This window comes from Salmo trutta, chromosome 5, assembly GCF_901001165.1.
Source record: "Salmo trutta chromosome 5, fSalTru1.1, whole genome shotgun sequence".
Taxonomy (NCBI): Eukaryota; Metazoa; Chordata; class Actinopteri; order Salmoniformes; family Salmonidae; genus Salmo; species Salmo trutta.
The window spans coordinates 67370469-67396721 of NC_042961.1; the positions used below are offsets into that span (position 1 = coordinate 67370469).

Consider the following 26253-nt stretch of genomic DNA (forward strand, 5'->3'; position numbering starts at 1 on the left):
TGTAAACCTACTGTAGGTCTACTTCTGGAACTGGTGCGACAAATCAAATGTAAACCTACTGTAGGTCTACTTCCTGGAACTGGTGTGACAAATCAAATGTAAACCAACTGTAGGTCTACTTCCTGGAACTGGTGTGACAAATCAAATGTTAACCTACTGTAGGTCTACTTCCTGGAACTGTGTGGTGATCAGTCCTTTTAACAAGAACCATCACAGACGTGTTTGAGGAATTAAAAATTGGCCCTAACTCTGTCATTGTAAAAGTAATTTCCCCAACCCCCTGCCCCCCTCCTTGATTTTTCCTAAAATAGTGCTTTTAACAGGTTTTAGAATTTCAAAATCAAACAACACAGTTTATAAGGAATTTTAGTTTATCTTTAATGTCCCCTCCCCCTGCCTCTCCTTCTCCCGACAGTTGCCTGCTCACCCAAGTATTCCATAGTAACATCTGACAAAAATATCTAAAGACACTGAGGCAGCAGACTTTGTGAAAAATTAAAATTTGTGTCATTCTCAAATCTTTTGGCCACGACTGGGCAGGAGGTGAGTCACATGTTATTTGTTACAGCAGTTTCCATGGAAACATACAGAAGAGTTTATGCAAATCAACCCTTTCTGTCTCACATGAAGGAGGAGTCTCTGAAAACCTATTTAAAGCAGTCAGTCCTGACTCAGCTCAGCAGTCTCCAGTCTACCAACTGGTCTCTGTAATAACTATTTAAAGCAGTCTGTCCTGACTCAGCTCAGCAGTCTCCAGTCTACCAACTGGTCTCTGTAACTTCATCTTTGTCTCTGTGTTGTACAGTCTTCAGGTGATGATGGGGGTATTGAATCATCTCTCTACTCTCCTCCTTCTCTCTCTCCTTCCTCCTGCTCTCTCTCGTGTAGTGGAGAAGTTCAGTGCTGTTCCACAGTGCCAGAATTTCTTCCTGGATGGGACAACTCCAAATCTCCCAGGTATTTTGATTGGTGGGAAAGTCGAGGACCAGAACCGCTACAAGCTGATTTGCCAGTTGTTCAACAACATCTACAGGTTTGCAACTCTCTACGACATGACCAACAGGATCCCTGTGTTCTCAGCCTACACCTTCACTGGTCCTCCTACAGACCCCAGACCACATCAACCCTGGATGATTGAGCCCCAGGTAGGACTAATGTTTTCTCATATAACATAACATTTGTATTTGTTTACTGCTATAAATCACAGACAGTTATGTTACAGAATATAGAACTACCACTATGGAGGGTATAGAGACTTGATTTGTCTTGATTGTGAACACCCCCAGAAGAGGGTTTATTGTACAGAAAAGAGGGTTTATTGTACAGAAAGGAGGGTTTATTGTACAGAAAACTTGTGAATGAATGTATGACTGTTGTTTCCTGCAGCTCAATGGGGAAACCAACAGCCCTGAAATGCAGAAGGATAGTAAAGAGATTGAATACCCAAAGCAGGCTGGGAACAACGACTATAAGAAGTCAATACCAATTAAAGGGGTGAACAGAGGTCACCTCTTCCCATGTTCACATGCTCATGACCTTGATACTCAGAAGTCCACCTTTACCCTGACCAACATCGTTCCCCAGGTGGTGTCCTTCAACAATGGCAGGTGGAAGAAAATGGAGTGCAAAGTCCAAACGACTCTTAAGCTTAACTGTAAGGATGCTAACGACCAGATAAAAGCCTATGTGGTGACTGGAGCAGTTCCCAGCAGCAACAACACACTGAACAACCGAGTGAACATCCCAGATCTCATGTGGACAGCCTACTGCTGTTACAACAACAACCTGAAACAGTGGGTGGCCCAAGCACACTGGGGTGAGAACCAAAAGGAGGACAATAAAACATTGCCCTCAAATACCTTGTCAGAACTGTATGACATGCTGGACAGGCATTATGGTGGTGGTGGTGATGTCCAGGTGTTCCCAGATCAGTGTCCAAAAGGTGATACTCTGAGAGAGCTTCTCCTCAAGGATGGGGATGTACATGATCATAGAGTCTATGATGATGACTGTGTCTATTCCTCTGTTGGGGTCAAAGGTTATTACCTACCTGTTGCATTAGTTTCTGTGCTGGTGATGATGATGTAGTGACATAACCACCAGGAACCTGTGACATCATCAGGTCAAGCAGGTAATAATGGACCTGGTTTAGTCTGACCTGAGTTTCACGCTGTAATCAACATTCACTTTTAATGACAATACTTTCTGAACGATGAGCACAGTAGACTACTGACCTGACCTGCTTTAGTAGACTACTGACCTGACCTGCTTTAGTAGACTACTGACCTGACCTGCTTTAGTAGACTACTGATCTGCTTTAGTAGACTACTGACCTGACCTGCTTTAGTAGACTACTGACCTGCTTTAGTAGACTACTGACCTGACCTGCTTTAGTAGACTACTGACCTGACCTGCTTCAGTAGACTACTGACCTGACCTGCTTTAGTAGACTACTGACCTGACCTGCTTTAGTAGACTACTGACCTGCTGTAGTAGACTACTGACCTGACCTGCTTTAGTAGACTACTGACCTGCTTTAGTAGACTACTGACCTGACCTGCTTTAGTAGACTACTGACCTGACCTGCTTTAGTAGACTACTGACCTGCTTTAGTAGACTACTGACCTGACCTGCTTTAGTAGACTACTGACCTGCTTTAGTAGACTACTGACCTGCTTCAGTAGACTACTTATCTGACCTGCTTTAGTAGACTACTTATCTGACCTGCTTTAGTAGACTACTGACCTGACCTGCTTTAGTAGACTACTGACCTGCTTTAGTAGATTACTGACCTGACCTGCTTTAGTAGACTACTGACCTGACCTGCTTTAGTAGACTACTGACCTGACCTGCTTTAGTAGACTACTGACCTGACCTGCTTTAGTAGACTTCTGACCTGCTTTAGTAGACTACTGACCTGACCTGCTTTAGTAGACTTCTGACCTGCTTTAGTAGACTACTGACCTGACCTGCTTTAGTAGACTACTGACCTGCTTTAGTAGACTACTGACCTGACCTGCTTTAGTAGACTACTGACCTGACCTGCTTTAGTAGACTACTGACCTGACCTGCTTTAGTAGACTACTGACCTGACCTGCTTTAGTAGACGACTGACCTGACCTGCTTTAGTAGACTACTGACCTGACCTGCTTTAGTAGATTCACTCTGTATATTATTTATAAGTCTATTTATCTTGTTAAAGGGGCAATCTGTGATTGTTGTATCCTTTTGTTGGACTTTTAAATGATTGATATGTACCCATTGATTCTTAAAGAATATAACCGTGTAGCTGATTTGGTTTTGGGTTTGGTTTGGTAAGGGGAACATTAAAATGTGTTTTTCAAGGTTCAAGTGAGGTTGAACAGGGATTGAAAATGTGATCATTGTTAGACAATATGAGTCTTGTACAGTAAACAAAGCAGATCCCTAATCTTTTCTCAGCTTTGTTCCGTTCAGTGGGTCTGCCGGGTGTGGATTGAAGCGTTAAGTGACGTGTTTTAAGGGCAACGATGCATCTTGAACCCACAACCCAACCGCTCCCTGTTTCTTCAGCTGGTTGTTCAGTACAGCACCATTTCTATTCAACTGAACGCTCCACTACGTTTTAATGTACTGAACGTTCTATTTAGTTTTAATGTACTGAACGTTCTATTTAGTTTTAATGTACTGAACGTTCTATTTAGTTATGTACTGAACGTTCTATTTAGTTTTAATGTACTGAACGTTCTATTTAGTTATAATGTACTGAACGTTCTATTTAGTTTTAATGTACTGAACGTTCTATTTAGTTTTAATGTTCTGAACGTTCTATTTAGGTTTAATGAACTGAACGTTCTATTTAGGTTTAATGTACTGAACGTTCTATTTAGTTATAATGTACTGAACGCAGCCCTGCATTGTCTGGAATAATAACCATTCTTAGTGTCTGTGTCCCAAATGGCACCCTATTCCTTATGTAGTGCAGGTATGGTCTAAAGTACTGCACTACATAGGGAATAATGGTCAAATAGGTCCTGGTCTAAAGTAGTGCACTAAATAGGGAATAGGGTTGGAATAGGGTTCAAATAGGTCCTGGTCTAAAGTAGTGCACTACATAGGGAATAGTGTTCCATTTGGGACAAAGCAATACATTACTCACCTGGGAGAAAACATGGAGAACCCTGTACTCACCATGTTACCAATCAATCACCAATCACTTTGCTGATCCATCAATAACCAATAAATATCTCCAGGTCTGTTGAACAAAGTGATTTTCATTGTAACTGGAGTCATACTGACATATACACACACACACACACACACTCACACACACACACACACACACACATATACACACACACACACACACACACATACACTTTCTGCAGTGATTGACATTATAATGTAATTTATGTATTTATGTTCTATTGTACAGAGTTGTCTAGTGTTGTCTGTCGCACCCCAGTGGTTCTTTGTTGTAATTACGAACTTATTTCCTTCCCATATGGTACCTATTGTAGTGCACTATAAAGGGAATAGGGGGCCATTAGGGACGTATCTAACTGGAATATGTTGTTGCACTACGTCCTAATGATTAGCTCTGGTCCAGGGTGTGACGTGCATCTTGATGGTGCTGAACTGTCTTGATGGATATAACACCCTGGACTAGAGCTACCTAACAATACACAGCTGGATAATAAGTCCTGTTATCTGATATTCTGAATAATGTTGTATTTTATACGTTGTTAAACTGATAAAAAAGAAGAAACCAGCCCACTGCTCTTGCTAGTATCACTGCTCTTTATTCAGCTGTCCGTATCGGCCTCAAGGCCTTCCTCAGAGCTGTGTGAGTGTTAGTCGTTTGGACCCTTATGTAGACATTACATTGAATGGAGTTGGAGTCGAGGGGAAATAAACATGTGTTACCAAATATAACAATGTGCATTTCATGAGTATTCTAATAAAGTGTGTACATAAAACGTGTTAAACACTTCCAGGACCGGACCTGGACGTTCTGCCCCCAATGTGTTTGGGTCCATTTTTTCTCAGCTCAAAGTCGGAGGAACAGAACATAATAGCAGCCCAATTAATAGTCCTCTGCTACAAATGAAACACCATTTAACACATCTGGGAAGTAGGCTATATAATCAGTTCAATGTCAATAACATAGCCTGGTATATCTGATTACATTGATAAAATCACCAATGTCCCGGATGTTCTGCCATCCTAGAAGAGAGAAAAATAATGACATCTTAGACATCCTGATGAATCTAAGCATGGCACTTTCAAAAGTAACCTTTCCACCCAGACAGAGGCTCTACTGTTGCAGAAAACTGTAAGCTTCAACTGCTGGCTTCTCGTCCGTTGTAAAACCCAACAACAGAAGTGCTTCCTTAAAAGCTGCCTGGGTTTAAACAAAAATCTTCTCTTTTCAGAAAGAGAAAAGCTCAATTAATAGGGACAGAATAGCAAAGTCCATTTTTTTATCTCCTCCAATATTATAGGCTGCAGCTCAGCTTCAGATTGTCATAGAGAGGAATCAATTTATCTCCATATGCATCGGAGTCCCGTCTTTCTCGGGCATTTTAGAGGTTGTTTCTACCATAAGACGTCACAGAGTTAAGCATCGTTATAGACCGCTGGATATAATCTGGATACGTTTTATTTATTCACAAATATAAAGCAAACAATAGATACCCTTTTCTTTAACAAAGGATATGTGATACCCTCAGTCAATTGGAGCCCTGGTTTTAGTCAAACACACCAAGCCCTTCCCAGACACGGAGGTATTTAATCAGAACCAAACACACCAAGCCCTTCCCAGACACGGAGGTATTTAATCAGAACCAAACACACCAAGCCCTTCCCAGACACGGAGGTATTTGATCAGAACCAAACACACCAAGCCCTTCCCAGACACGGAGGTATTTAATCAGAACCAAACACACCAAGCCCTTCCCAGACACGGAGGTATTTAATCAGAACCAAACACACCAAGCCCTTCCCAGACACAGAGGTATTTATTCAGAACCAAACACACCAAGCCCTTCCCAGACACGGAGGTATTTAATCAGAACCAAACACACCAAGCCCTTCCCAGACACGGAGGTATTTAATCAGAACTTAGACTACATAAGGAATAGGGTGCCATTTGGGACACAGATACTAAGAATGGTTATTTTTCCAGACAATGCAGGGCTTTGTTCAGTACATTAAACCGTAATGGAGCATTCAGTTGAATAGAAATGGTGCTGTACTGAACAACCAGCTGAAAAAACGGGTCCTGGACTTCCTGACGGGCCGTTAGAACCCCGCCCTCTGCAACTGGGTCCTGGACTTCCTGACGGGCCGTCAGAACCCCGCCCTCTGCAACTGGATCCTGGACTTCCTGACGGGCTGTCAGAACCCCGTCCTCTGCAACTGGGTCCTGGACTTCCTGACGGGCTGTCAGAACCCCGCCCTCTGCAACTGGGTCCTGGACCTCCTGACGGGCCGCCCCCAGGTGGTGAAGGTAGGAAACATCACCTCCACTCCGCTGATCTTCAACACTGGGGCCCCACAAGGGTGCGTGCTCAGCCCCCTCCTGTACTCCCTGTTCACCTATGACTGCGTGGCCAAGCACGCCTCCAACTCAGTCATCAAGTTTGCATACGACACAAGAGTAGGCTTGATTACCAACGATGACAGGACAGCCTACAGGGAGGAGGTGAGGGCTCTGGGAGTGTGATGCCTGGGAAACGACCTCCAACCCAACGTCAACAAAACATCATCCACCCGAGCCACTGCCTTTTCACCCCTCTACCATCCAGAAGGCGAGGTCAGTACAGGTGCATCAAGCTGGGAACGAGAGACTGAAAAACAGCTTCTATCTCAAGGCCATCAGACTGTTAAACAGCCATCACTAGCACATTAGACATAGATTAGGAATCACTGGCCACTTTAATAATGTTTACATATATCTGGAATTACTCATCTCATATGTTTATGCTGTTTTCAATATTCTTCTACGGTATCTTCGTCATTTAACAAATCCACTCAGGCTTTCAAAAAGTTGCTGCTGGCTTATCAGCTTTTTCCTTTTTTTTATAGCCCTGGTACTCAAAACATTTACTGGGATCTACTTCAATTCTGGACAGTGTTCCACATACAGGAAACAGATTATATTACCTTCATCCTTAAGTCACGGGTGCTATTCACACTATCGAATTAAGAATTAGTAATTGGTAATCGTCAAAAGCGTGTCTTATTCAATTATTCATACCTCTGTTCCAAATTTCCCCTCTGTGTACAGCCTGAGTTCAGTGAATACCACTCACTTTCACTGGTGGCTTGTCATTGGGTCCACAGCAAGCTTATCTTTAACCCAAACACCAGATGGCAGCATCTAATTTAATTTCAGTCCAAAAGCTCAATCCGTCTGATCATCATGTAACATTTACATTTACGTCATTTAGCAGACGCTCTTATCCAGAGCGACTTACAGATTGGTGCATTCACCTTATGATATCCAGTGGAACAACCACTTTACAATAGTACATCTATATCTTTTTTGGGGGGGGTTAGAAGGATTTCTTTATCCTATCGCAGGTATTCCTTAAAGAGGTGGGGTTTCAGGTGTCTACGGAAGGTGGTGATTGACCACGCTGTCCTGGCGTCGTGAGGGAGCTTGTTCCACCATTGGGGTGCCAGAGCAGCAAACAGTTTTGACTGGGCTGAGCGGGAACTGTGCTTCCGCAGAGGTAGGGGGACCAGCAGGCCAGCGGTGGATGAACGCAGTGCTCGTGTTTGGGTGTAGGGCCCTATCAGAGCCTGAAGGTACGGAGGTGCCGTTCCCCTCACAGCTCCGTAGGCAAGCACCATGGTCTTGTAGCGGATGCGAGCTTCAACTGGAAGCCAGTAACCTTGTAATGAAACGTTTGCTGCTTCAAATTACTCAAATTATTTCATTATTAGAGTTCTATCTGAAAGCCACTAATACCATATTACCATTCACATACTGTCAACACTCATTACATTTGACCTCAGCTGATAGACCGTGAGAAACATGAATCTTTCTATTAGACCTCAGCTGATAGACGGTGAGTACCATGAATCTTTCCATTTGACCTCAGCTGATAGACCGTGAGTACCATGAATCTTTCCATTAGACCTCAGCTGATAGACCGTGAGTACCATGAATCTTTCCATTTGACCTCAGCTGATAGACCGTGAGTACCATGAATCTTTCCATTAGACCTCAGCTGATCGACCGTGAGTACCATGAATCTTTCTATTAGACCTCAGCTGATAGACAGTGAGTACCATGAATCTTTCCATTAGACCTCAGCTGATAGACCGTGAGTACCATGAATCTTTCCATTAGACCTCAGCTGATAGACCGTGAGTACCATGAATCTTTCCATTTGACTTCATCACTGTCTTTGTTACGTTCACTAGTCTCCATATCTGTTTCCTTTATCTAGCACCTTTCAACTCTTTCCAGTGGGAAAAACCCTCTCAATCACTACTGCTAATACACATGGATCACTCTCAAACAATGTTCTGCTTTTACCCCTATTGTAAGGTTTTAAACAAACAAAACAAACATGATAACGCCTGTTCACCGGGATGCCATTGTCCGCTTTTACTTGTTCCTCATTGGAAGGCATTGTTTGTGTTTTAGTCTATCCTTACAATGTTACAATGTTACAATCAAATTTACGTTGGATATTCACTTTCTGCTTCACTTTCTGCTTCACACTCATTACATTTCTATTATTTTGAGATTAATATGTAATGCGTCGAAATTATAAAATTCATTGGCCAATTCAGAAGGGGAGAGATACCCTTTGGAGGGAACTTCCTTTTTAAGGTACTGTAGCTCTCAAGACTAGAGTTTGTTTCAAGGATCAGTATTATAACTGGGCTGGCACTGCCTATCAGTCCACTGTCATTGGAGTGCTCTGTCCATAATGAGTCACCTGACACAGGATAGACCAGGCCTGTGTAATTCCAGTCCTCGTGGGACTGATTGGTGTCACACTTTTGCCCCAGTCCCAGCTAACACACCTGACTCCAATCAACTAATCATGATCTTCAGTTAAAAACGCAATTAGTTTAAATCAGGTGTGTTTGCTACATGGGGTGGATTGGGGGAAAAGTGTGACACCAATCAGGCACCCGAGGACTGGAAATGCCCAGGCCTGGGATTGACTGAGAGAGAGACAGTTTCCCACTCCATCTTGGGGAGTGGTTACATTTTGCCTACTCGCTAATTGGTTTAGATCTTCATTGTTGGGGTATCAATGAAAAGTCCATCTGGAGTACAGTAAATTGTAGCCTTCAGTTCAGTTAACCAGTCTCTACCTAGCAAGTTAAACGGTTGAGTGGGTGATTACAGAAAATCATGTTCAACATTGATCAGTCCTATGGAACAGGACATGGGTTTTGTTTCAACAGGTATTACCTGGGTGGTTTTCCTTTAATTCTGGATGAAGGCTCTGATTAACGTGGCAATAAAACGTTTTGTTGGAAGCTGTTTTAAAAGGTTAGAAAATGCTCCAAATCTTTCGTCTGACACCCTTTAGAGAGTCATACAATGGTTTACCTTATCAAATGATCCGTAACGGAATATATACTGAATATTTCTCAGAAGACGTTTTACATCGACTATGTAGGTCTACGTGTGGGTGCTGGAGTTGTATTATCCCCTCTGGATCAGCACCTCCAGCAGGACACTTAGAGGGTTTATTACCCATGCTTTCTAATAGTCTTCTTACACCAGTATGACATCACATCTCTAATAACACATTATACACACATACAACTTGGTAACCCTTCTGTTTGAAAACTGATTATGTATACAGTATTATAATACTATAGGCTATCCAATTCCTACCTGCAGGCTATCCAATTCCTGCTAATATACTGGTTCAACAGTATGTTTCAGGTGATTATAGGTAAACCAATCCCTCCTAATATACAGGTCCAACAGGTGATTATAGGTAAACCAATCCCTCCTAATATACTGGTCCAACAGGTGATTATAGGTAAACCAATCCCTCCTAATATACTGGTCCAACAGGTGATTATAGGTAAACCAATCCCTCCTAATATACTGGTCCAACAGGTGATTATAGGTAAACCAATCCCTCCTAATATACTGGTCCAACAGGTGATTATAGGTAAACCAATCCCTCCTAATATACTGGTCATACAGGTGATTATAGGTAAACCAATCCCTCCTAATATACTGGTCCAACAGGTGATTATAGGTAAACCAATCCCTCCTAATATACTGGTCCAACAGGTGATTATAGGTAAACCAATCCCTCCTAATATACTGGTCCAACAGGTGATTAAAGGTAAACCAATCCCTCCTAATATACTGGTCCAACAGGTGATTATAGGTAAACCAATCCCTCCTAATATTTTATTTTATTTATTTCACCTTTATTTAACCAGGTAGGCAAGTTGAGAACAAGTTCTCATTTACAATTGCGACCTGGCCAAGATAAAGCAAAGCAGTTCGACAACATACAACAACACAGAGTTACACATGGAGTAAAACAACATACAATCAATAATACAGTAGAAAAATAAGACTATATACAATGTGAGCAAATGAGGTGAGATAAGGGAGGTAAAGGCAAAAAAGGCCATGGTGGCAAAGTAAATACAATATAGCAAGTAAAACACTGGAATGGTAGATTTGTAGTAGAAGAAAGTGCAAAGTAGAAATATAAATAATGGGGTGCAAAGGAGCAAAATATATAAAATAAATAAATACAGTAGGGGAAGAGGTAGTTGTTTGGGCTAAATTATAGATGGGCTATGTACAGGTGCAGTGATCTGTGAGCTGCTCTGACAGCTGGTGCTTAAAGCTAGTGAGTGAGATAAGTGTGTCCACTTTCAGAGATGTTTGTGGAGGCAGAGAACTGGAAGGAGAGACGGCCAAAGGAGGAATTGGCTTTAGCGGTGACCAGAGAGATATATTTGCTGGAGCGCGTGCTACAGGTGGGTGCTGCTATGGTGACCAGTGAGCGGAGATAAGGGGGGACTTTACCTAGCAGGGTCTTGTAGATGACCTGGAGCCAGTGTGTTTGGCGACGATTATGAAGCGAAGGCCAGCCAGCGAGAGCGTACAGGTCGCAGTGGTGGGTTGTATATGGGGCTTTGGTGACAAAACGGATGGCACTGTAATAGACTGCATCCAGCTTGTTGAGTAGGGTATTGGAGGCTATTTTGTAAATGACATCGCCGAAGTCGAGGATTGGTAGGATGGTCAGTTTTACGAGGGTATGTTTGGCAGCATGATTGAAGGATGCTTTGTTGCGAAATAGGAAGCCAATTCTAGATTTAACTTTGGATTTGAGATGTTTGATGTGAGTCTGGAAGGAGAGTTTACAGTCTAACCAGACACCTAGGTATTTGTAGTTGTCCACAAATTCTAAGTCAGAACCGTCCAGAGAAGTGATGCTGGACAGGCGGGCAGGTGCAGGCAGCGATCGGTTGAAGAGCATGCATTTAGTTTTACTTGTATTTAGGAGCAGTTGGAGGCCACGGAAGGAGAGTTGTATGGCATTGAAGCTCATCTGGAGGGTTGTTAACACAGTGTCCAAAGAAGGGCCAGAAGTATACAGAATGGTGTCGTCTGCGTAGAGTTGGATCAGAGATTCACCAGCAGCAAGAGCGACATCATTGATGTATACAGAGAAAAGAGTTGGCCCAAGAATTGAACCCTGTTCCACCCCCATAGAGACTGCCAGAGGTCCGGACAACAGGCCCTCCGATTTGACACACTGAACTCTATCAGAGAAGTAGTTGGTGAACCAGGCGATGCAATCATTTCAGAAACCAAGGCTATTGAGTCTGCCGATGAGGATGTGGTGATTAACAGAGTCAAAAGCTTTGGCCAGGTCAATGAATACGGCAGCACAGTATTGTTTCTTATCGATGGCGGTTACGATGTCGTTTAGGACCTTGAGCGTGGCTGAGGTGCACCCATGACCAGCTCTGAAACCAGATTGCATAGCGGAGAGGGTGCGGTGGGATTCGAAATGGTCGGTAATCTGTTTGTTGACTTGGCTTTCGAAGACCTTAGAAAGGTAGGGTAGGATGGATATAGGTCTGTAGCAATTTGGGTCAAGAGTGTCCCCCCTTTGAAGAGGGGGATGACAGCAGCTGCTTTCCAATCTATGGGAATCTCAGACGACATGGAAGAGAGGTTGAACAGGCTAGTAATAGGGGTTGCAATAATTTCGGCAGATAATTTTTGAAAGAAAGGGTCCAGATTGTCTAGCCCAGCTGATTTGTAGGGGTCCAGATTTTGCAGCTCTTTCAGAACATCAGCTGAATGGATTTGGGAGAAGGAGAAATGGGGAAGGCTTGGGCGAGTAGCTGTGGGGGGTGCAGTGCTGTTGAATGCAGAAGGGGTAGCCAGGTGGAAAGCATGGCCAGCCGTAGAAAAATGCTTATTGAAATTCTCAATTATAGTGGGCTTATCGGTGGTGACAGAGTTTCCTATCCTCAGGGCAGTGGACAGTTGGGAGGAGGTGTTCTTATTCTCCATGGACTTTACAATGTCCCAGAACTTTTTAGAGTTTGTGTTGCAGGAAGCAAATTTCTGTTTGAAAAAGCTAGCCTTGGCTTTTCTAACTGTGTGTATTGGTTTCTAACTTCCCTGAAAAGTTGCATATCGCGGGGGCAGTTCGATGCTAATGCAGAACGCCACAGGATATTTTTGCGTTGGATAAGGGCAGTCAGGTCTAGGGAGAACCAAGGGCTAAATCTGTTCCTGGTTCTAAATTTCTTGAAAGGGGCATGCTTATTTAAGATGGTGAGGAAGGCATTTAAAAAAAATAACCAGGCATCCTCTACTGATGGGATGAGGTCAATATCCTTCCAGGATACCAGGGCCAGGTTGATTAGAAAGGCTTGCTCGCTGAAATGTTTCAGGGAGCGTTTGATAGTGATGAGTGGAGGTCGTTTGACCGCTGACCCATTACGGGTGCAGGCAATGAGGCGGTGATCGCTGAGATTTTGGTTGAAAACAGCAGAGGTGTATTTAGAGGGCACGTTGGTTAGGATCATATCTATGAGGGTGCCAGTGTTTACGGCTTTGGGGTTGTACATGGTGGGTTCATTAATAATTTGTGTGAGATTGAGGGCATCAAGCCTGGATTGTAGGATGGCTGGGGTGTTAAGCATGTCCCAGTTTAGGTCACCTAGTAGCACGAGCTCTGAAGATAGATGGGGGGCAATCAGTTCACATATGGTGTCCAGAGCACAGCTAGGGGCCGAGGGGGGTCTATAGCAGGCGGCAACGGTGAGAGACTTGTTTTTAGAGAGATGGATTTTTAAAAGTAGAAGTTCAAATTGTTTGGGTACAGACCTGGATAGCAGGACAGAGCTCTGCAGGCTATCTCTGCAGTAGATTGCAACACCGCCTCCTTTGGCCGTTCTATCTTGTCTGAAGACGTTGTAGTTAGGGATGAAGATTTCAGAGTTTTTGGTGGACTTCCTAAGCCAGGATTCAGACACGGCTAGGACATCCGGGTTGGCAGAGTGTGCTAAAGCAGTGAATAAAACAAACTTAGGGAGGAGGCTTCTAATGTTAACATGCATGAAACCAAGGCTATTACGGTTACAGAAGTCATCAAAAGAGAGCGCCTGGGGAGTAGGTGTGGAGCCAGGCACTGCAGGGCCTGGATTCACCTCTACATCCCCAGCGGAGCAGAGAAGAATAAGTATGAGGGTACGGCTAAAAGCTATAAGAATTGGTCGTCTGTGACGTCCAGAAAAAAAGAGAAAAAGGAGCAGGTTTCTGGGGGCGATAAAATAGCTTCAAGGTATAATGTACAGACAAAGGTATGGTAGGATGTGAATACAGTGGAGGTGAACCTAGGCATTGAGTGATGATGAGAGAGATATTGTCTCTAGAAACATCATTGAAACCAGAAGATGTCATAGCATGTGTGGGTGGTGGAACTGAAAGGTTGGATAAGGTATAATGAGCAGGACTAGAGGCTCTACAATGAAATAAGCCAATAAACACTAACCAGAACAGCAATGGACAAGGCATATTGACATTAAGGAGAGGCATGCTTAGCCGAGTGATCAAAGGGTCCAGTGAGATTCAGACAGCTAGCCGGGCCATAGGTAGCAAGCTGGTGGAAGATGGAGGGAGGTCTGTTTTCAGCCACCTCGTGCGTTTCCGTCTGTAGATTAGTGGGGTTCCGTGTGGTAGGGGGGACCAGTCCAAATTGGCAAAATAGTTAGTTATAGTGGCCCAAGAAATGTGTCCGATAGACCTATATTGGTCCAACAGTATGTTTCAGGTGAATATAGGTAAACCAATCCCTCCTAATATACTGGTCCAACAGGTGATTATAGGTAAACCAATCCCTCCTAATATACTGGTCCAACAGTATGTTTCAGGTGATTATAGGTAAACCAATCCCTCCTAATATACTGGTCCAACCAATCACTACTATAGGAGACACCACTGTGCTCCCATTAATCAATGTTAACCGGTTAGATTCATTATTATAGGGAATAAATAGTTCTGCCAAATTGAACACCAACATTTTGTGGCTGATGAGGACAAGAGATCTCTCACCATTAAAGCTCGACTGGGTAACAGACAGTCCTTCACAGAGATCTTTCACCATTAAGGCTCGACTGGGTAACAGACAGTCCTTCACAGAGATCGCTCACCATTAACGCTCGGCTGGACAACAGACAGTCCTTCACAGAGATCTCTCACCATTAAGGCTCGACTGGGTAACAGACAGTCCTTCACAGAGATCTCTCACCATTAACGCTCGACTGGACAACAGACAGTCCTTCACAGAGATTTCTCACCATTAACGCTCGGCTGGACAACAGACAGTCCTTCACAGAGATCTCTCACCATTAAGGCTCGACTAGACAACAGACAGTCCTTCACAGAGATCTCTCACCATTAAGGCTCGACTGGACAACAGACAGTCCTTCACAGAGATCTCTCACCATTAAGGCCGGTATAAATAACTGTTGCTGGTATAAATAACTGTTGCCGGTATAAATAACTGTTGCCGGTATAAATAACTGTTGCCGGTATAAATAACTGTTACCGGTATAAATAACTGTTGCCGGTATAAATAACTGTTGCCGGTATAAATAACTGTTACCGGTATAAATAACTGTTGCCGGTATAAATAACTGTTGCCGGTATAAATAACTGTTGTGTAACAATCTGATTGTGTTATCACCTCTCACTATATAAGGGACATGGATCCATTTACTCAGGGAGTTCTTCCCTGTGAAATCAGAATAATCTCCCCTGCAGCTGCTTGATTAAAGATCTTTCTATACAATTAAAAAGTCTCTGCCTTCATCTTTGGATCTAATTTTCTACAACATTTGGTGCCGTGACCCAGATGGACTCAGACATCACTCTGGCCACAACTTAAAGAAGGTAAGAGACCTTATTAAAAACATCTCTGTGAAGGACAGTGTTTTCCAGCTGAGCCTTAATGGTGAGAGATCTCTGTGAAGGACTGTCTGTTGTCCAGCCGAGCCTTAATAATGGTGAGAGATCTCTGTGAAGGACTGTCTGTTGTCCAGCCGAGCCTTAATAATGGTGAGAGATCTCTGTGAAGGACTGTCTGTTACCCAGTCGAGCCTTAATGGTGAGAGATCTCTGTGAAGGACTGTCTGTTGTCCAGCCGAGCCTTAATAATGGTGAGAGATCTCTTGTCCTCATCAGCCACAAAATGTTGGTGTTCAATTTGGCAGATCTATTTATTCCCTATAATAATGAATCTAACCGGTTAACATTGATCAATGGGAGCACAGTAGTGTCTCCTATAGTAGGGATTGGTTTACCTATAATCACCTGAAACATACTGTTGGACCAGTATATTAGGAGGGATTGGTTTGCCTATAATCACCTGAAACATACTGTTGGACCAGTATATTAGGAGGGATTGGTTTGCCTATAATCACCTGAAACATACTGTTGGACCAGTATATTAGGAGGGATTGGTTTACCTATAATCACCTGTTGAACCAGTATATTAGGAGGGATTGGTTTACCTATAATCACCTGAAACATACTGTTGAACCAGTATATTAGGAGGGATTGGTTTACCTATAATCACCTGCTGGACCAGTATATTAGGAGGGATTGGTTTACCTATAATCACCTGTTGAACCAGAATATTAGGAGGGATTGGTTTACCTATAATCACCTGTTGGACCAGTATATTAGGAGGGATTGGTTTACCTATAATCACCTGCTGGACCAGTATATTAGGAGGGATTGGTTTACCTATAATCACCTGAAACATACTGTTGGACCAGTATATTAGGAGGGATTGGTTTACCTATAATCACCTGAAACATACTGTTGGACCAGTATATTAGCAGGAATTGGATAGCCTACAGCAGGAATTGTATAGCCTACAGCAGGAATTGGATAGCCTACAGCAGGAATTGGATAGACTACAGCAGGAATTGAATAGTCTACAGCAGGAATTCCCAAATGAACCCCCAGGGGTACGCTGAATGCCGTCGGGAGAACGTCAAATAAAAATGTGATAACTTTTTTTTTCTTTACATTTTTAAACAGTCCATTTATAGTTTCCAACGGGGCTGTACGGGGCTGTACATTTGGGAGAGGTTTTACTCGTCTGAACAAAATGAAACCATCTAGTGTTCAGCAAAATAACAACACAATGTCAAATTATTATTATTTTGTTTATTATTAAAAAAAAACATCACAGACAATGCCTTCATCAAACAACACGACGCATCAGCGACATGTCAGGAGATGTTTTGAAACAATTACTGCTTCACATACAAGCCAGTGAATTATATGAGTTACAGCTGGATGAGTCAGCAGACATGGCGTGCCTGGCACAGATCCTGGTGTATGTCTGTTACATTTATGGGGGTCAATTAAGGAAGACATCCTCTTCTGCAAACACAGACTGTGTGAGGAAAATGATTTCAGACTGAGACTCTCCAATACAACCCAACATTGCAGAGTTATGTGCATCCTTTCAAGCACACCCTTCTCATTAACCTGTGGGGAATTATTCTCAATTTTTGATGAACGAATAAGGTTTTATATGTCAGAAAGTTAAATAAAGAGCTAGATTATTATTATATTATTATTTGTGCTCTGGTCCTATAAGAGCTCTTTGTCACTTCCCACGAGCCGGGTTGTGACAAAAACTCACACTCATTCTTATGTTTAATAAATGTATCGTATAGTGTGTGTGTGTGTGACAGGCTTACAATCATGAATGTTTGAAGGGGTACGGGACAATAGAAAGTTTGGGAACCACTGTATAGGTTATACAAACCAACATTCAAGGAAAATTTGATGTAAACAATTAGCAAATAAATGTCCACACCTTTTAAATCACAACTAGAAAGGTAATTTTACATGAAGTAAAATAGTGTGACCTGCTTCAGCTGTTTATGTCACGTCCTGACCCAAGTAAGATGACATTGTCTATAGTAGAGTTGGTCAGGGCATGACAGGGGGTGTTTTGGGGTTTTCTATGTTTTATATTTCTATGTTTAGGTTCTGTTTTTTAATATTTCTATGTTGGGGTTGATCTCTAATTGGAGGCAGCTGATCCTCATTGCCTCTGATTAGAGATCATATTTAAGTAGGGTTTTTCGCGTCCTGTTTTGTGGGTGATTATATTTTGTGAGTGTGTTTGTTCCTCCTGCGTCACCGTTTGTAGTTTTTGTCATTAAGTTGACTTTGTTATTTGCATTTAGTTTTTTCACGATCAAATAAATATGTGGAACGAAACAGACGCTGCATTTTGGTCCATTCCTTCTGACAGCCGTGACAGTTTACCACCAGAAGTAAAAAATGTTATACTTAAGTGAAGCAGTCAGTTTAAATATTATCCATGAAGGTAGGGTAGACTGGGGAACAAAGTAACAAAGGGTCAGTTGTAACAGATAAATAAGTCCAGGTAGAAACCATGTAGAAAGCTCTTATTCAATGTGATAATGGTTGGTTAGTTTCTCTACATGCCCAAGAGGTTTTGTTTAAGTCCATTGATGACTTTTAGTTTTATTGAAGAAAAAGTGTTTTGAGGCCCTAAAGTAAATATTCTTTTTGTTAAATTATTGACCTGTGGAACATTCACCTACTGGGTCAATTATAACATTTAATATCCTCCACTTGGTTGAATTGTAAATGACTGGTATGTCCTGGGAACATACTTAGTGTGTTATGGTAGCTGAGATATGTTGTTTGTATAAAAATATGATTAATCTAACTTAAATAATATTTGCATAATAAACTAAAGTCTAAAAGTGTTAGTTTGTTCCCCAGTCTCCTCTACTCTGACTGAGAATTCAACACTCCTGGTGTTGGAGTTGGACGGCGAAGGGGAGGTGGTGGGGAGTCTCCATGACCCTACAGGCAGCCTGACCTGGGCCGTCAGCGACGTGTTCACCCACCAGGGGAGACTCTACCTGGGTAGCACCGACCTGCACTTCCTCCCTGACCTGGAGGACTGGAGCTAACCGCTAACCGCTAGCTGTCTACTGTAGATAACAGACTGGGAGGAGGAGGAGGAGGAGGAGGAGGAGGAGGAGGTACGGTAGGGGTCCTGGGTCTACTGTAGATAACAGACTGGGAGGAGGAAGAGGAGGAGGTACAGTAGGGGTCCTGGGTCTACTGTAGATAACAGACTGGGAGGAGGAGGAGGAGGAGGAGGAGGTACAGTAGGGGTCCTGGGTCTACTATAGATACCAGACTGGGAGGAGGAAGAGGAGGAGGTACGGTAGGGGCCCAGAACAGCAGTGGTCCTCTCCTCCAACCCTGCTCTGACTGAGGTTCTCCACTAGGACCAGTAGAGGGCAGCAGAGAGACAGAACAGCAGTGGTCCGCTCCACCAACCCTGCTTTTATTGTCCCGTACTCCTTCAAACATTCAACATACCCCCTTCTAGCACCAGGATCAGCGAACTCTCAAATGTTTTTTTGCCATCATTGAAAGCCTGCCACACACACACACACACACACACACACACACACACACACACACACACACACACACACACCCACACACACTGTTGGCGCCGGAGGAGATGGCCGCCATTTTACGGTCTCCTAACCAATTGTTCTATTATGTGTATGTTTTTCCGTGTTATTTGTAACTTGAAACCCCACCTCTTTAAGGAATACCTGGGATAGGATATAGTAATCCTTCTAACCCCCCCCCCCCCTAAAAGATATAGATGTACTATTGTAAAGTGGTTGTTCCACTGGATATCATAAGGCGAATGCACCAATTTGTAAGTCGCTCTGGATAAGAGCGTCTGCTAAATGACTTAAATGTATATAATGTATGTAATGAGAAAAGGCCTCCTCAACTGAAGAATCTACAGCTGCTGAGTCTGAGGTGTTAATCAGTCCAGTGCTGCTCTGACCACAGTGTTGTTAGGAACCACATTTTCTAATGCTACATACACAGCCTTGTGTCAACTCTTACTGTGAACTACTTCAGTTACTGGAAATAAACTCAGCAGTGGTCAGACCACAATACATCAACATAAACAACACCAGTAAATGAAACATCCATTATTGCTATCTTCTGGTTTCCAATAATGAAAACTGACTTCCTGTTAGTGAAGTCTCCACCCTCACAAAAGTTACAAGTGAACAGAGGATAGAGAAGGGGGGGGGGGGGGGTGAGAGGGGGGAGTAGGAGACATGGTTATGAGACAGCTGTATTCTTCAAGGATCACAGACGTGTTTGAGGAATTTAAAATCGACCCTAACTCTGACATTGTGGAAGTCATTTCCCTGACCCTCTCCTTGTCTTTTACTAAATAAGTGTTTATAACATCAGTTTTAGAATTTCAATATCACAAACAAAACATTTATAAGGAATTTGGTTAAAAAACATTCCACCTGCCCTTCCTTCTCCTGATAGTTGCCTGCTCAGCCAATAGCCATATTCTCCAGATTAACCTTTACCTGTTGGACACATCTTCCTCCGTTTTATTCAGTTGTAAACATCTTCCTCTGTTTCATTCAGTTTTTCTACCAGAACCAAAGTGTGGATGCAGTCACTATTTAGAGCAGTCTAATCTCATTAACCCAGAACTGTAATATTGTGTGATTCAGTTCTGGGTCCATACGTGTTAGAAACTACAGTAGGTGAGTCACATGTTATTAGTTACAGCAGTTTCCATGGAAACATACAGAGGGGTTTATGCAAATCAACCCTTTCTGTCTTGACACCTGAAGGAGGAGTCTCTGAAAACCTATTTAAATCAGTCTGTCCTGATTCAGCTCAGCAGTCTCCAGTCTACCAACTGGTCTCTGTAATAACTATTTAAAGCAGTCAGTCCTGACTCAGCTCAACAGTCTCCAGTCTACCAACTGGTCTCTGTAATAACTATTTAAAGCAGTCAGTCCTGACTCAGCTCAACAGTCTCCAGTCTACCAACTGGTCTCTGTAATAACTATTTAAAGCAGTCTGTCCTGACTCAGCTCAACAGTCTCCAGTCTACCAACTGGTCTCTGTAACTTCATCTTTGTCTCTGTGGTGTTCAGTCTTCAGGTGATGATGGGGGTATTGAATCATCTCTCTACTCTCCTCCTTCTCTCTCTCCTTCCTCCTGCTCTCTCTCATGTAGTGGAGAAGTTCAGTGATGTTCCACAGTGCAAGAAGTTCTTCCTGGAGGGGACAACTCCAAATCTCCCAGGTATTTTGGTTGGTGGGACAGTCAAGGACCAGAACCGCTACAAGCCGATCTGCCAGTTGTTCAACAACACCTACAGGTTTGCAACTCTCTACGACACGACCAACAGGATCCCTGTGTTCTCAGCCTACACCTTCACTGGTAATGTTGTTGGTAGCAAGAGACCAATAAATCAAACCTGGATGATCGAGCCCCAGGTAGGACTAATGTTTTGTCATATAACATAACATGTGTATTTGTTTACTTGTATATATCGCAGACAGTTATGTTACCAAGTCAGTCCTGGATGATAGAGCCCCAGGTACTTCTAATCTCTATTCATTCAACATGTGTATTTGTTTACTGCTATAGACATACAGTATCTTTGAGACATTACTTTTTGGTGCAAACGCTTTCAGCTTAATTCTGGATTGTTAAATTGTGAACTTGTTAATGAGTTATTAATGTCTAAACTAGTTAATGATTTTAATGTCTGACTGGTGTTTCTGCAGCTTGAAGATATAGATATAAAAGAGATGAAAACCCAAGATGATGATGAGGTGAAGGAGCTTAATAATAATAACGTTTTAAGAGTCAACCACCAGGCTGCGGACACAGACTACAAAAATAACAGACTGGATCTGGACAGAGGTCACCTGTTCCCATGTTCGTACGCACCTGATGATGATGCCAAGAGGTCCACTTTCACCCTGACAAACGCCGTTCCCCAAGAAAGATCCTTCAACGGGGGCAGCTGGACGAGAATGGAGTGCAAAGTCAGAGAAGCTCTTGAGCTTAACTGTAAGAAGAACAACAAGATAGAAGCCTATGTGGTGACTGGAGCAGTTCCCAGCAGCAACAACACACTGAACAACCGAGTGAACATCCCAGATCTCATGTGGACAGCCTACTGCTGTTACAACAACAACCTGAAACAGTGGGTGGCCCAAGCACACTGGGGTGAGAACCAAAATGAGGACAAGGGGAAAAAATTGCCCTCAAATACCTTGGTAGATCTGTATAACATATTGAACCAGCTTTACCCAGGTGGTGATGTCCAGGTGTTCCCAGATCAGTGTCCAACTGCTGATATTCCCAGAGCGCTTCCCCTCAGGGATGGGGATGTATATGATCATTGTGTCTATGATGATGACTGTGTCTGTTCCTCTGTTGGGGTCAAAGGTTATTACCTACCTGTTGTATTAGTTTCTGTGCTGGTGATGATGATGTAGTGACATAACCACCAGGAACCTGATGTAGTTGTATTTGTTTCCTTTTTTTGGACTTTTAAATTAATAATATGTACCCATTGATTCTTAAAGATATAACTGAGTAGCTAGTAGACTACTGACCTGCTTTAGTAGACTACTGACCTGCTTTAGTAGACTACTGACCTGCTCTAGTAGACTACTGACCTGACCTGCTCTAGTAGACTACTGACCTGACCTGCTTTAGTAGACTACTGACCTGCTCTAGTAGACTACTGACCTGCTCTAGTAGACTACTGACCTGCTCTAGTAGACTACTGACCTGCTCTAGTAGACTACTGACCTGCTCTAGTAGACTACTGACCTGACCTGCTTTAGTAGACTACTGACCTGCTCTAGTAGACTACTGACCTGCTTTAGTAGACTACTGACCTGCTTTAGTAGACTACTGACCTGCTCTAGTAGACTACTGACCTGACCTGCTCTAGTAGACTACAGACCTGACCTGCTTTAGTAGACTACTGACCTGCTCTAGTAGACTACTGACCTGACCTGCTCTAGTAGACTACTGACCTGACCTGCTTTAGTAGACTACTGACCTGCTTTAGTAGACTACTGACCTGACCTGCTTTAGTAGACTACTGACCTGACCTGCTTTAGTAGAATACTGACCTGACCTGCTTTAGTAGACTACTGACCTGACCTGCTTTAGTAGACTACTGACCTGACCTGACCTGCTTTAGTAGATTCACTCTGTATATTATTTATAAGTCTATTTCTCTTGTTAAAGGGTCAATCTGTGATTGTTGTATTCTTTTGTTGGACTTTTAAATGAATGATATGTAGCCATTGATTCTTAGAGAATATAACAGAGTAGCTGATTTGGTTTTGGGTGTTGAGATTAGATTTGACCTGATCTGAAATTTAAGCTGTGATCGACATCATACATGATAATTCAATAACATACATCATGTTAATCTCAGGATCAACTTCCTACAAATGTACTTTGAAACAAATCTCTAAAATAATTACTGCTTAGCCTGGACTCACTTTGCATATGATTACAATGTTATTTTTGAATGTATATTTCATCCTTGTTATTAAAAATAATGAAATAACATTTGAATGTGTTGTGAAAAGAGAATAGACCTTTAGTCAGCAGCAGGTAGTGGACATTAACCTGCTACCCTGGTAGTGAGGATCAGCTCTGACTTGATGTCTTCCACTGAAGTGCAGACAAATCTATTTCATGTAGTTGTTGGTGGATAGCAGCTCAACAATGGGGCTCTTTGTTGTCTTTGGACTTGGAAAAAAGGGGAATATTAAAATGTGTATTTCCTGGTTCAAGTGAGGTTGAACAGGGATTGAAAATGTGATCATTGTTAGACAATATGAGTTTTGTACAGTAAACAAAGCAGGTCCCTAATCTATCGAAAGTAATGATCAGATTTCAAGAATCATTAGGTTAAAAAACAGAAATGACAAAGCAAGTTTGAAGTTTGGCTTCCCATCCATCTTTGTATTTCACTCAATCTTTTCTCTTTCTCTGTTTCACTCAGTCAAATTAGGCTGTTTTTACACAGGCACCCAATTCTGATATCTTTTGACCAATCACATCAGATCGTTTCACATCTGCTCTTTTTAAGAGCTCATCTGATTGTTCTAAATACCAATTTCTGTAAAATATCAGAATTGGTCTGTCTGTGTAAACGCAGCCCTAGTGTCCTACACACAGTTCACCAGGGGTACGTTCAGTTTGCTGGAACGTTTGCTACGTTGCGAAATGGTTTGTGCTGAAAAACAAGTTCTCAAAATGTTCTTGTACTTTCTTGAACAGACTGAGATAAATTTCTTCCGTTCAGTGGGTCTGCTGGGTGGCTGGAAGCATTGAGTGACGTATTTAAAGCTCAGCATTTCTATTCAACTGAACGCTCCACTACGTTTTAATGTACTGAACGTACTGAACGTTCAATTTAGTTTTTATATACTGAACGTTCTATTTAGTTTTAATGTACTGAACGTTCTATTTAGTTTTAATGTACTGAACGTTCTATTTAGTTTTAATGTACTGAACGTTCTATTTAGTTTTTATGTACTGAACGCAGCCCTGCCATTGTCTGGAATAATAACCATTCTTAGTACGGGACACTAAACTATTCTTAGTTTGGGACACATCCCAAATGGCACCCTATTCCTTATGTAGTGCAGGTATGGTCTAACGTACTGCACAACATAGGGAATAATGGTCAAATAGGTCCTGGTCTAAAGTAGTGCACTAAATAGGGAATAGGGTTGGAATAGGGTTCAAATAGGTCCTGGTCTAAAGTAGTGCACTACATAGGGAATAGTGTTCCATTTGGGACAAAGCAATACATTACTCACCTGGGAGAAAACATGGAGAATCCTGTACTCACCATGTTACCAATCAATCACCAATCACTTTGCTGATCCATCAAAAGCCAATAAATATCTCCAGGTCTGTTGAACAAAGTGATTTTCATTGTAACTGGAGTCATACTGACACACACACACACACACACACAAACTTTCTGCAGTGATTGGCATTATAATGTAATTTATATATTCATGTTCTATTGTACAGAGTAGTCTACTGTCTGTCGCCCCCCCAGTGGTTCTTTGTTGTAATTACGAACTTATTTCCTTCCCAAATGGTACCCTATTGTAGTGCACTATAAAGGGAATAGGGGGCCATTAGGGACGTATCAAACTGGAATATGTTGTTGCACTACGTCCTAATGATTAGCTCTGGTCCAGGGTGTGACGTGCATCTTGATGGTGCTGAACCGTCTTGATGGATATAACACCCTGGACCAGAGCTACCTAACAATACTTAGCTGGATAATAAGTCCTGTTATCTGATATTCTGAATAATGTTGTATTTTATACGTTGTTAAACTGATAAAAAAGGAGAAACCAGCCCACTGCTCTTGCTAGTATCACTGCTCTTTATTCCGCTGTCCGTATCGGCCTCAAGGCCTTCCTCAGAGCTGTGTGAGTGTTTGTCGTTTGGACCCTTATGTAGACATTACATCGAATGGGGTTGGAGTCGAGGGGAAATAAACATGTGTTACCAAATATAACAATGTGTATATCATAAGTATTCTAATAAAGTGTGTACATAAAACGTGTTAAACACTTCCAGGACCGGACCTGGACGTTCTGCCCCCCAATGTGTTTGGGTCCATTTTTTCTCAGCTGAACGTCGTAGGAACAGAACATAATAGCAGCCCAATGAATATTCCTCTGCTACAAATTAAACACCATTTAACACATCTGGTTAGTAGGCTATATAATCAGTTCAATGTCAACAACACAGCCTGGTATATCTGATTACATTGATAAAATCACCAATGGCCCGGATGTTCTGCCATCCTAGACGAGAGACAAATAATGACATCTTAGACATCCTGATGAATCTAAGCATGGCACTTTCAAAAGTGACCTTTCCACCCAGACAGAGGCTCTACTGTCGCAGAAAACTGTAAGCTTCAACTGCTGGCTTCTCGTCCGTTGTAAAACCCAACAACAGAAGTGCTTCCTTAAAAGCTGCCTGGGTTTAAACAAAAATCTTCTCTTTTCAGAAAGAGAAAAGCTCAATTAATAGGGACAGAATAGCAAAGTCCATTTTTTTGTACCTCTAAGAATATTATAGGCTGCAGCTCAGCTTCAGATTGTCATAGAGAGGAATCAATTTATCTCCATATGCATCGGAGTCCCGTCTTTCTCTGCATTTTAGAGGTTGTTTCTATCATAAGACGTCACAGAGTTAAGCATTGTTATAGACCGCTAGATATAATCTGGATACGTTTTATTTATTCACAAATATAAAGCAAACAATAGATACCCTTTTCTTTAACAAAGGATATGTGATACCCTCAGTCAATTGGAGCCCTGGTTTTAGTCAAACACACCAAGCCCTTCCCAGACACGGAGGTATTTAATCAGAACCAAACACACCAAGCCCTTCCCAGACACGGAAGTATTTAATCAGAACCAAACACACCAAGCCCTTCCCAGACACGGAGGTATTTAATCAGAACCAAACACACCAAGCCCTTCCCAGACACGGAGGTATTTAATCAGAACCAAACACACCAAGCCCTTCCCAGACACGGAGGTATTTAATCAGAACCAAACACACCAAGCCCTTCCCAGACACGGAGGTATTTAATCAGAACCAAACACACCAAGCCCTTCCCAGACACGGAGGTATTTAATCAGAACCAAACACACCAAGCCCTTCCCAGACACGGAGGTATTTCATCAGAACCAAACACACCAAGCCCTTCCCAGACACGGAGGTATTTAATCAGAACCAAACACACCAAGCCCTTCCCAGACACGGAGGTATTTAA

General features: G+C 42.5%; 2 protein-coding genes across 3 annotated transcripts in view; both read left to right on the forward strand.

Moving 5' to 3' along the window:
- The window catches only part of LOC115194901 (endonuclease domain-containing 1 protein), a 238049-nt gene that overhangs the window by 88347 nt on the left and 123449 nt on the right, over window positions 1-26253 (forward strand). Inside the window, exons 3-4 of one of the 2 annotated variants that reach the window (XM_029754811.1) lie at window positions 889-1145; window positions 1387-2290. The exons of the other annotated variant lie outside the window; for it this stretch is intronic. Of the exons in view, the coding sequence (XP_029610671.1) occupies window positions 889-1145; window positions 1387-2088 (959 nt within the window). The 3' untranslated portion in view covers window positions 2089-2290. Of the gene's footprint in view, window positions 1-888; window positions 1146-1386; window positions 2291-26253 lie in introns of those variants that run through there. 2 annotated transcript variants of the gene reach the window in all.
- The window catches only part of LOC115194911 (endonuclease domain-containing 1 protein-like), a 40687-nt gene continuing 34714 nt past the window's right edge, over window positions 20281-26253 (forward strand). Inside the window, exon 1 of the mRNA XM_029754832.1 lies at window positions 20281-20887. Within this exon, the coding sequence (XP_029610692.1) occupies window positions 20552-20887 (336 nt within the window). The 5' untranslated portion in view covers window positions 20281-20551. The remainder of the gene's footprint in view (window positions 20888-26253) is intronic.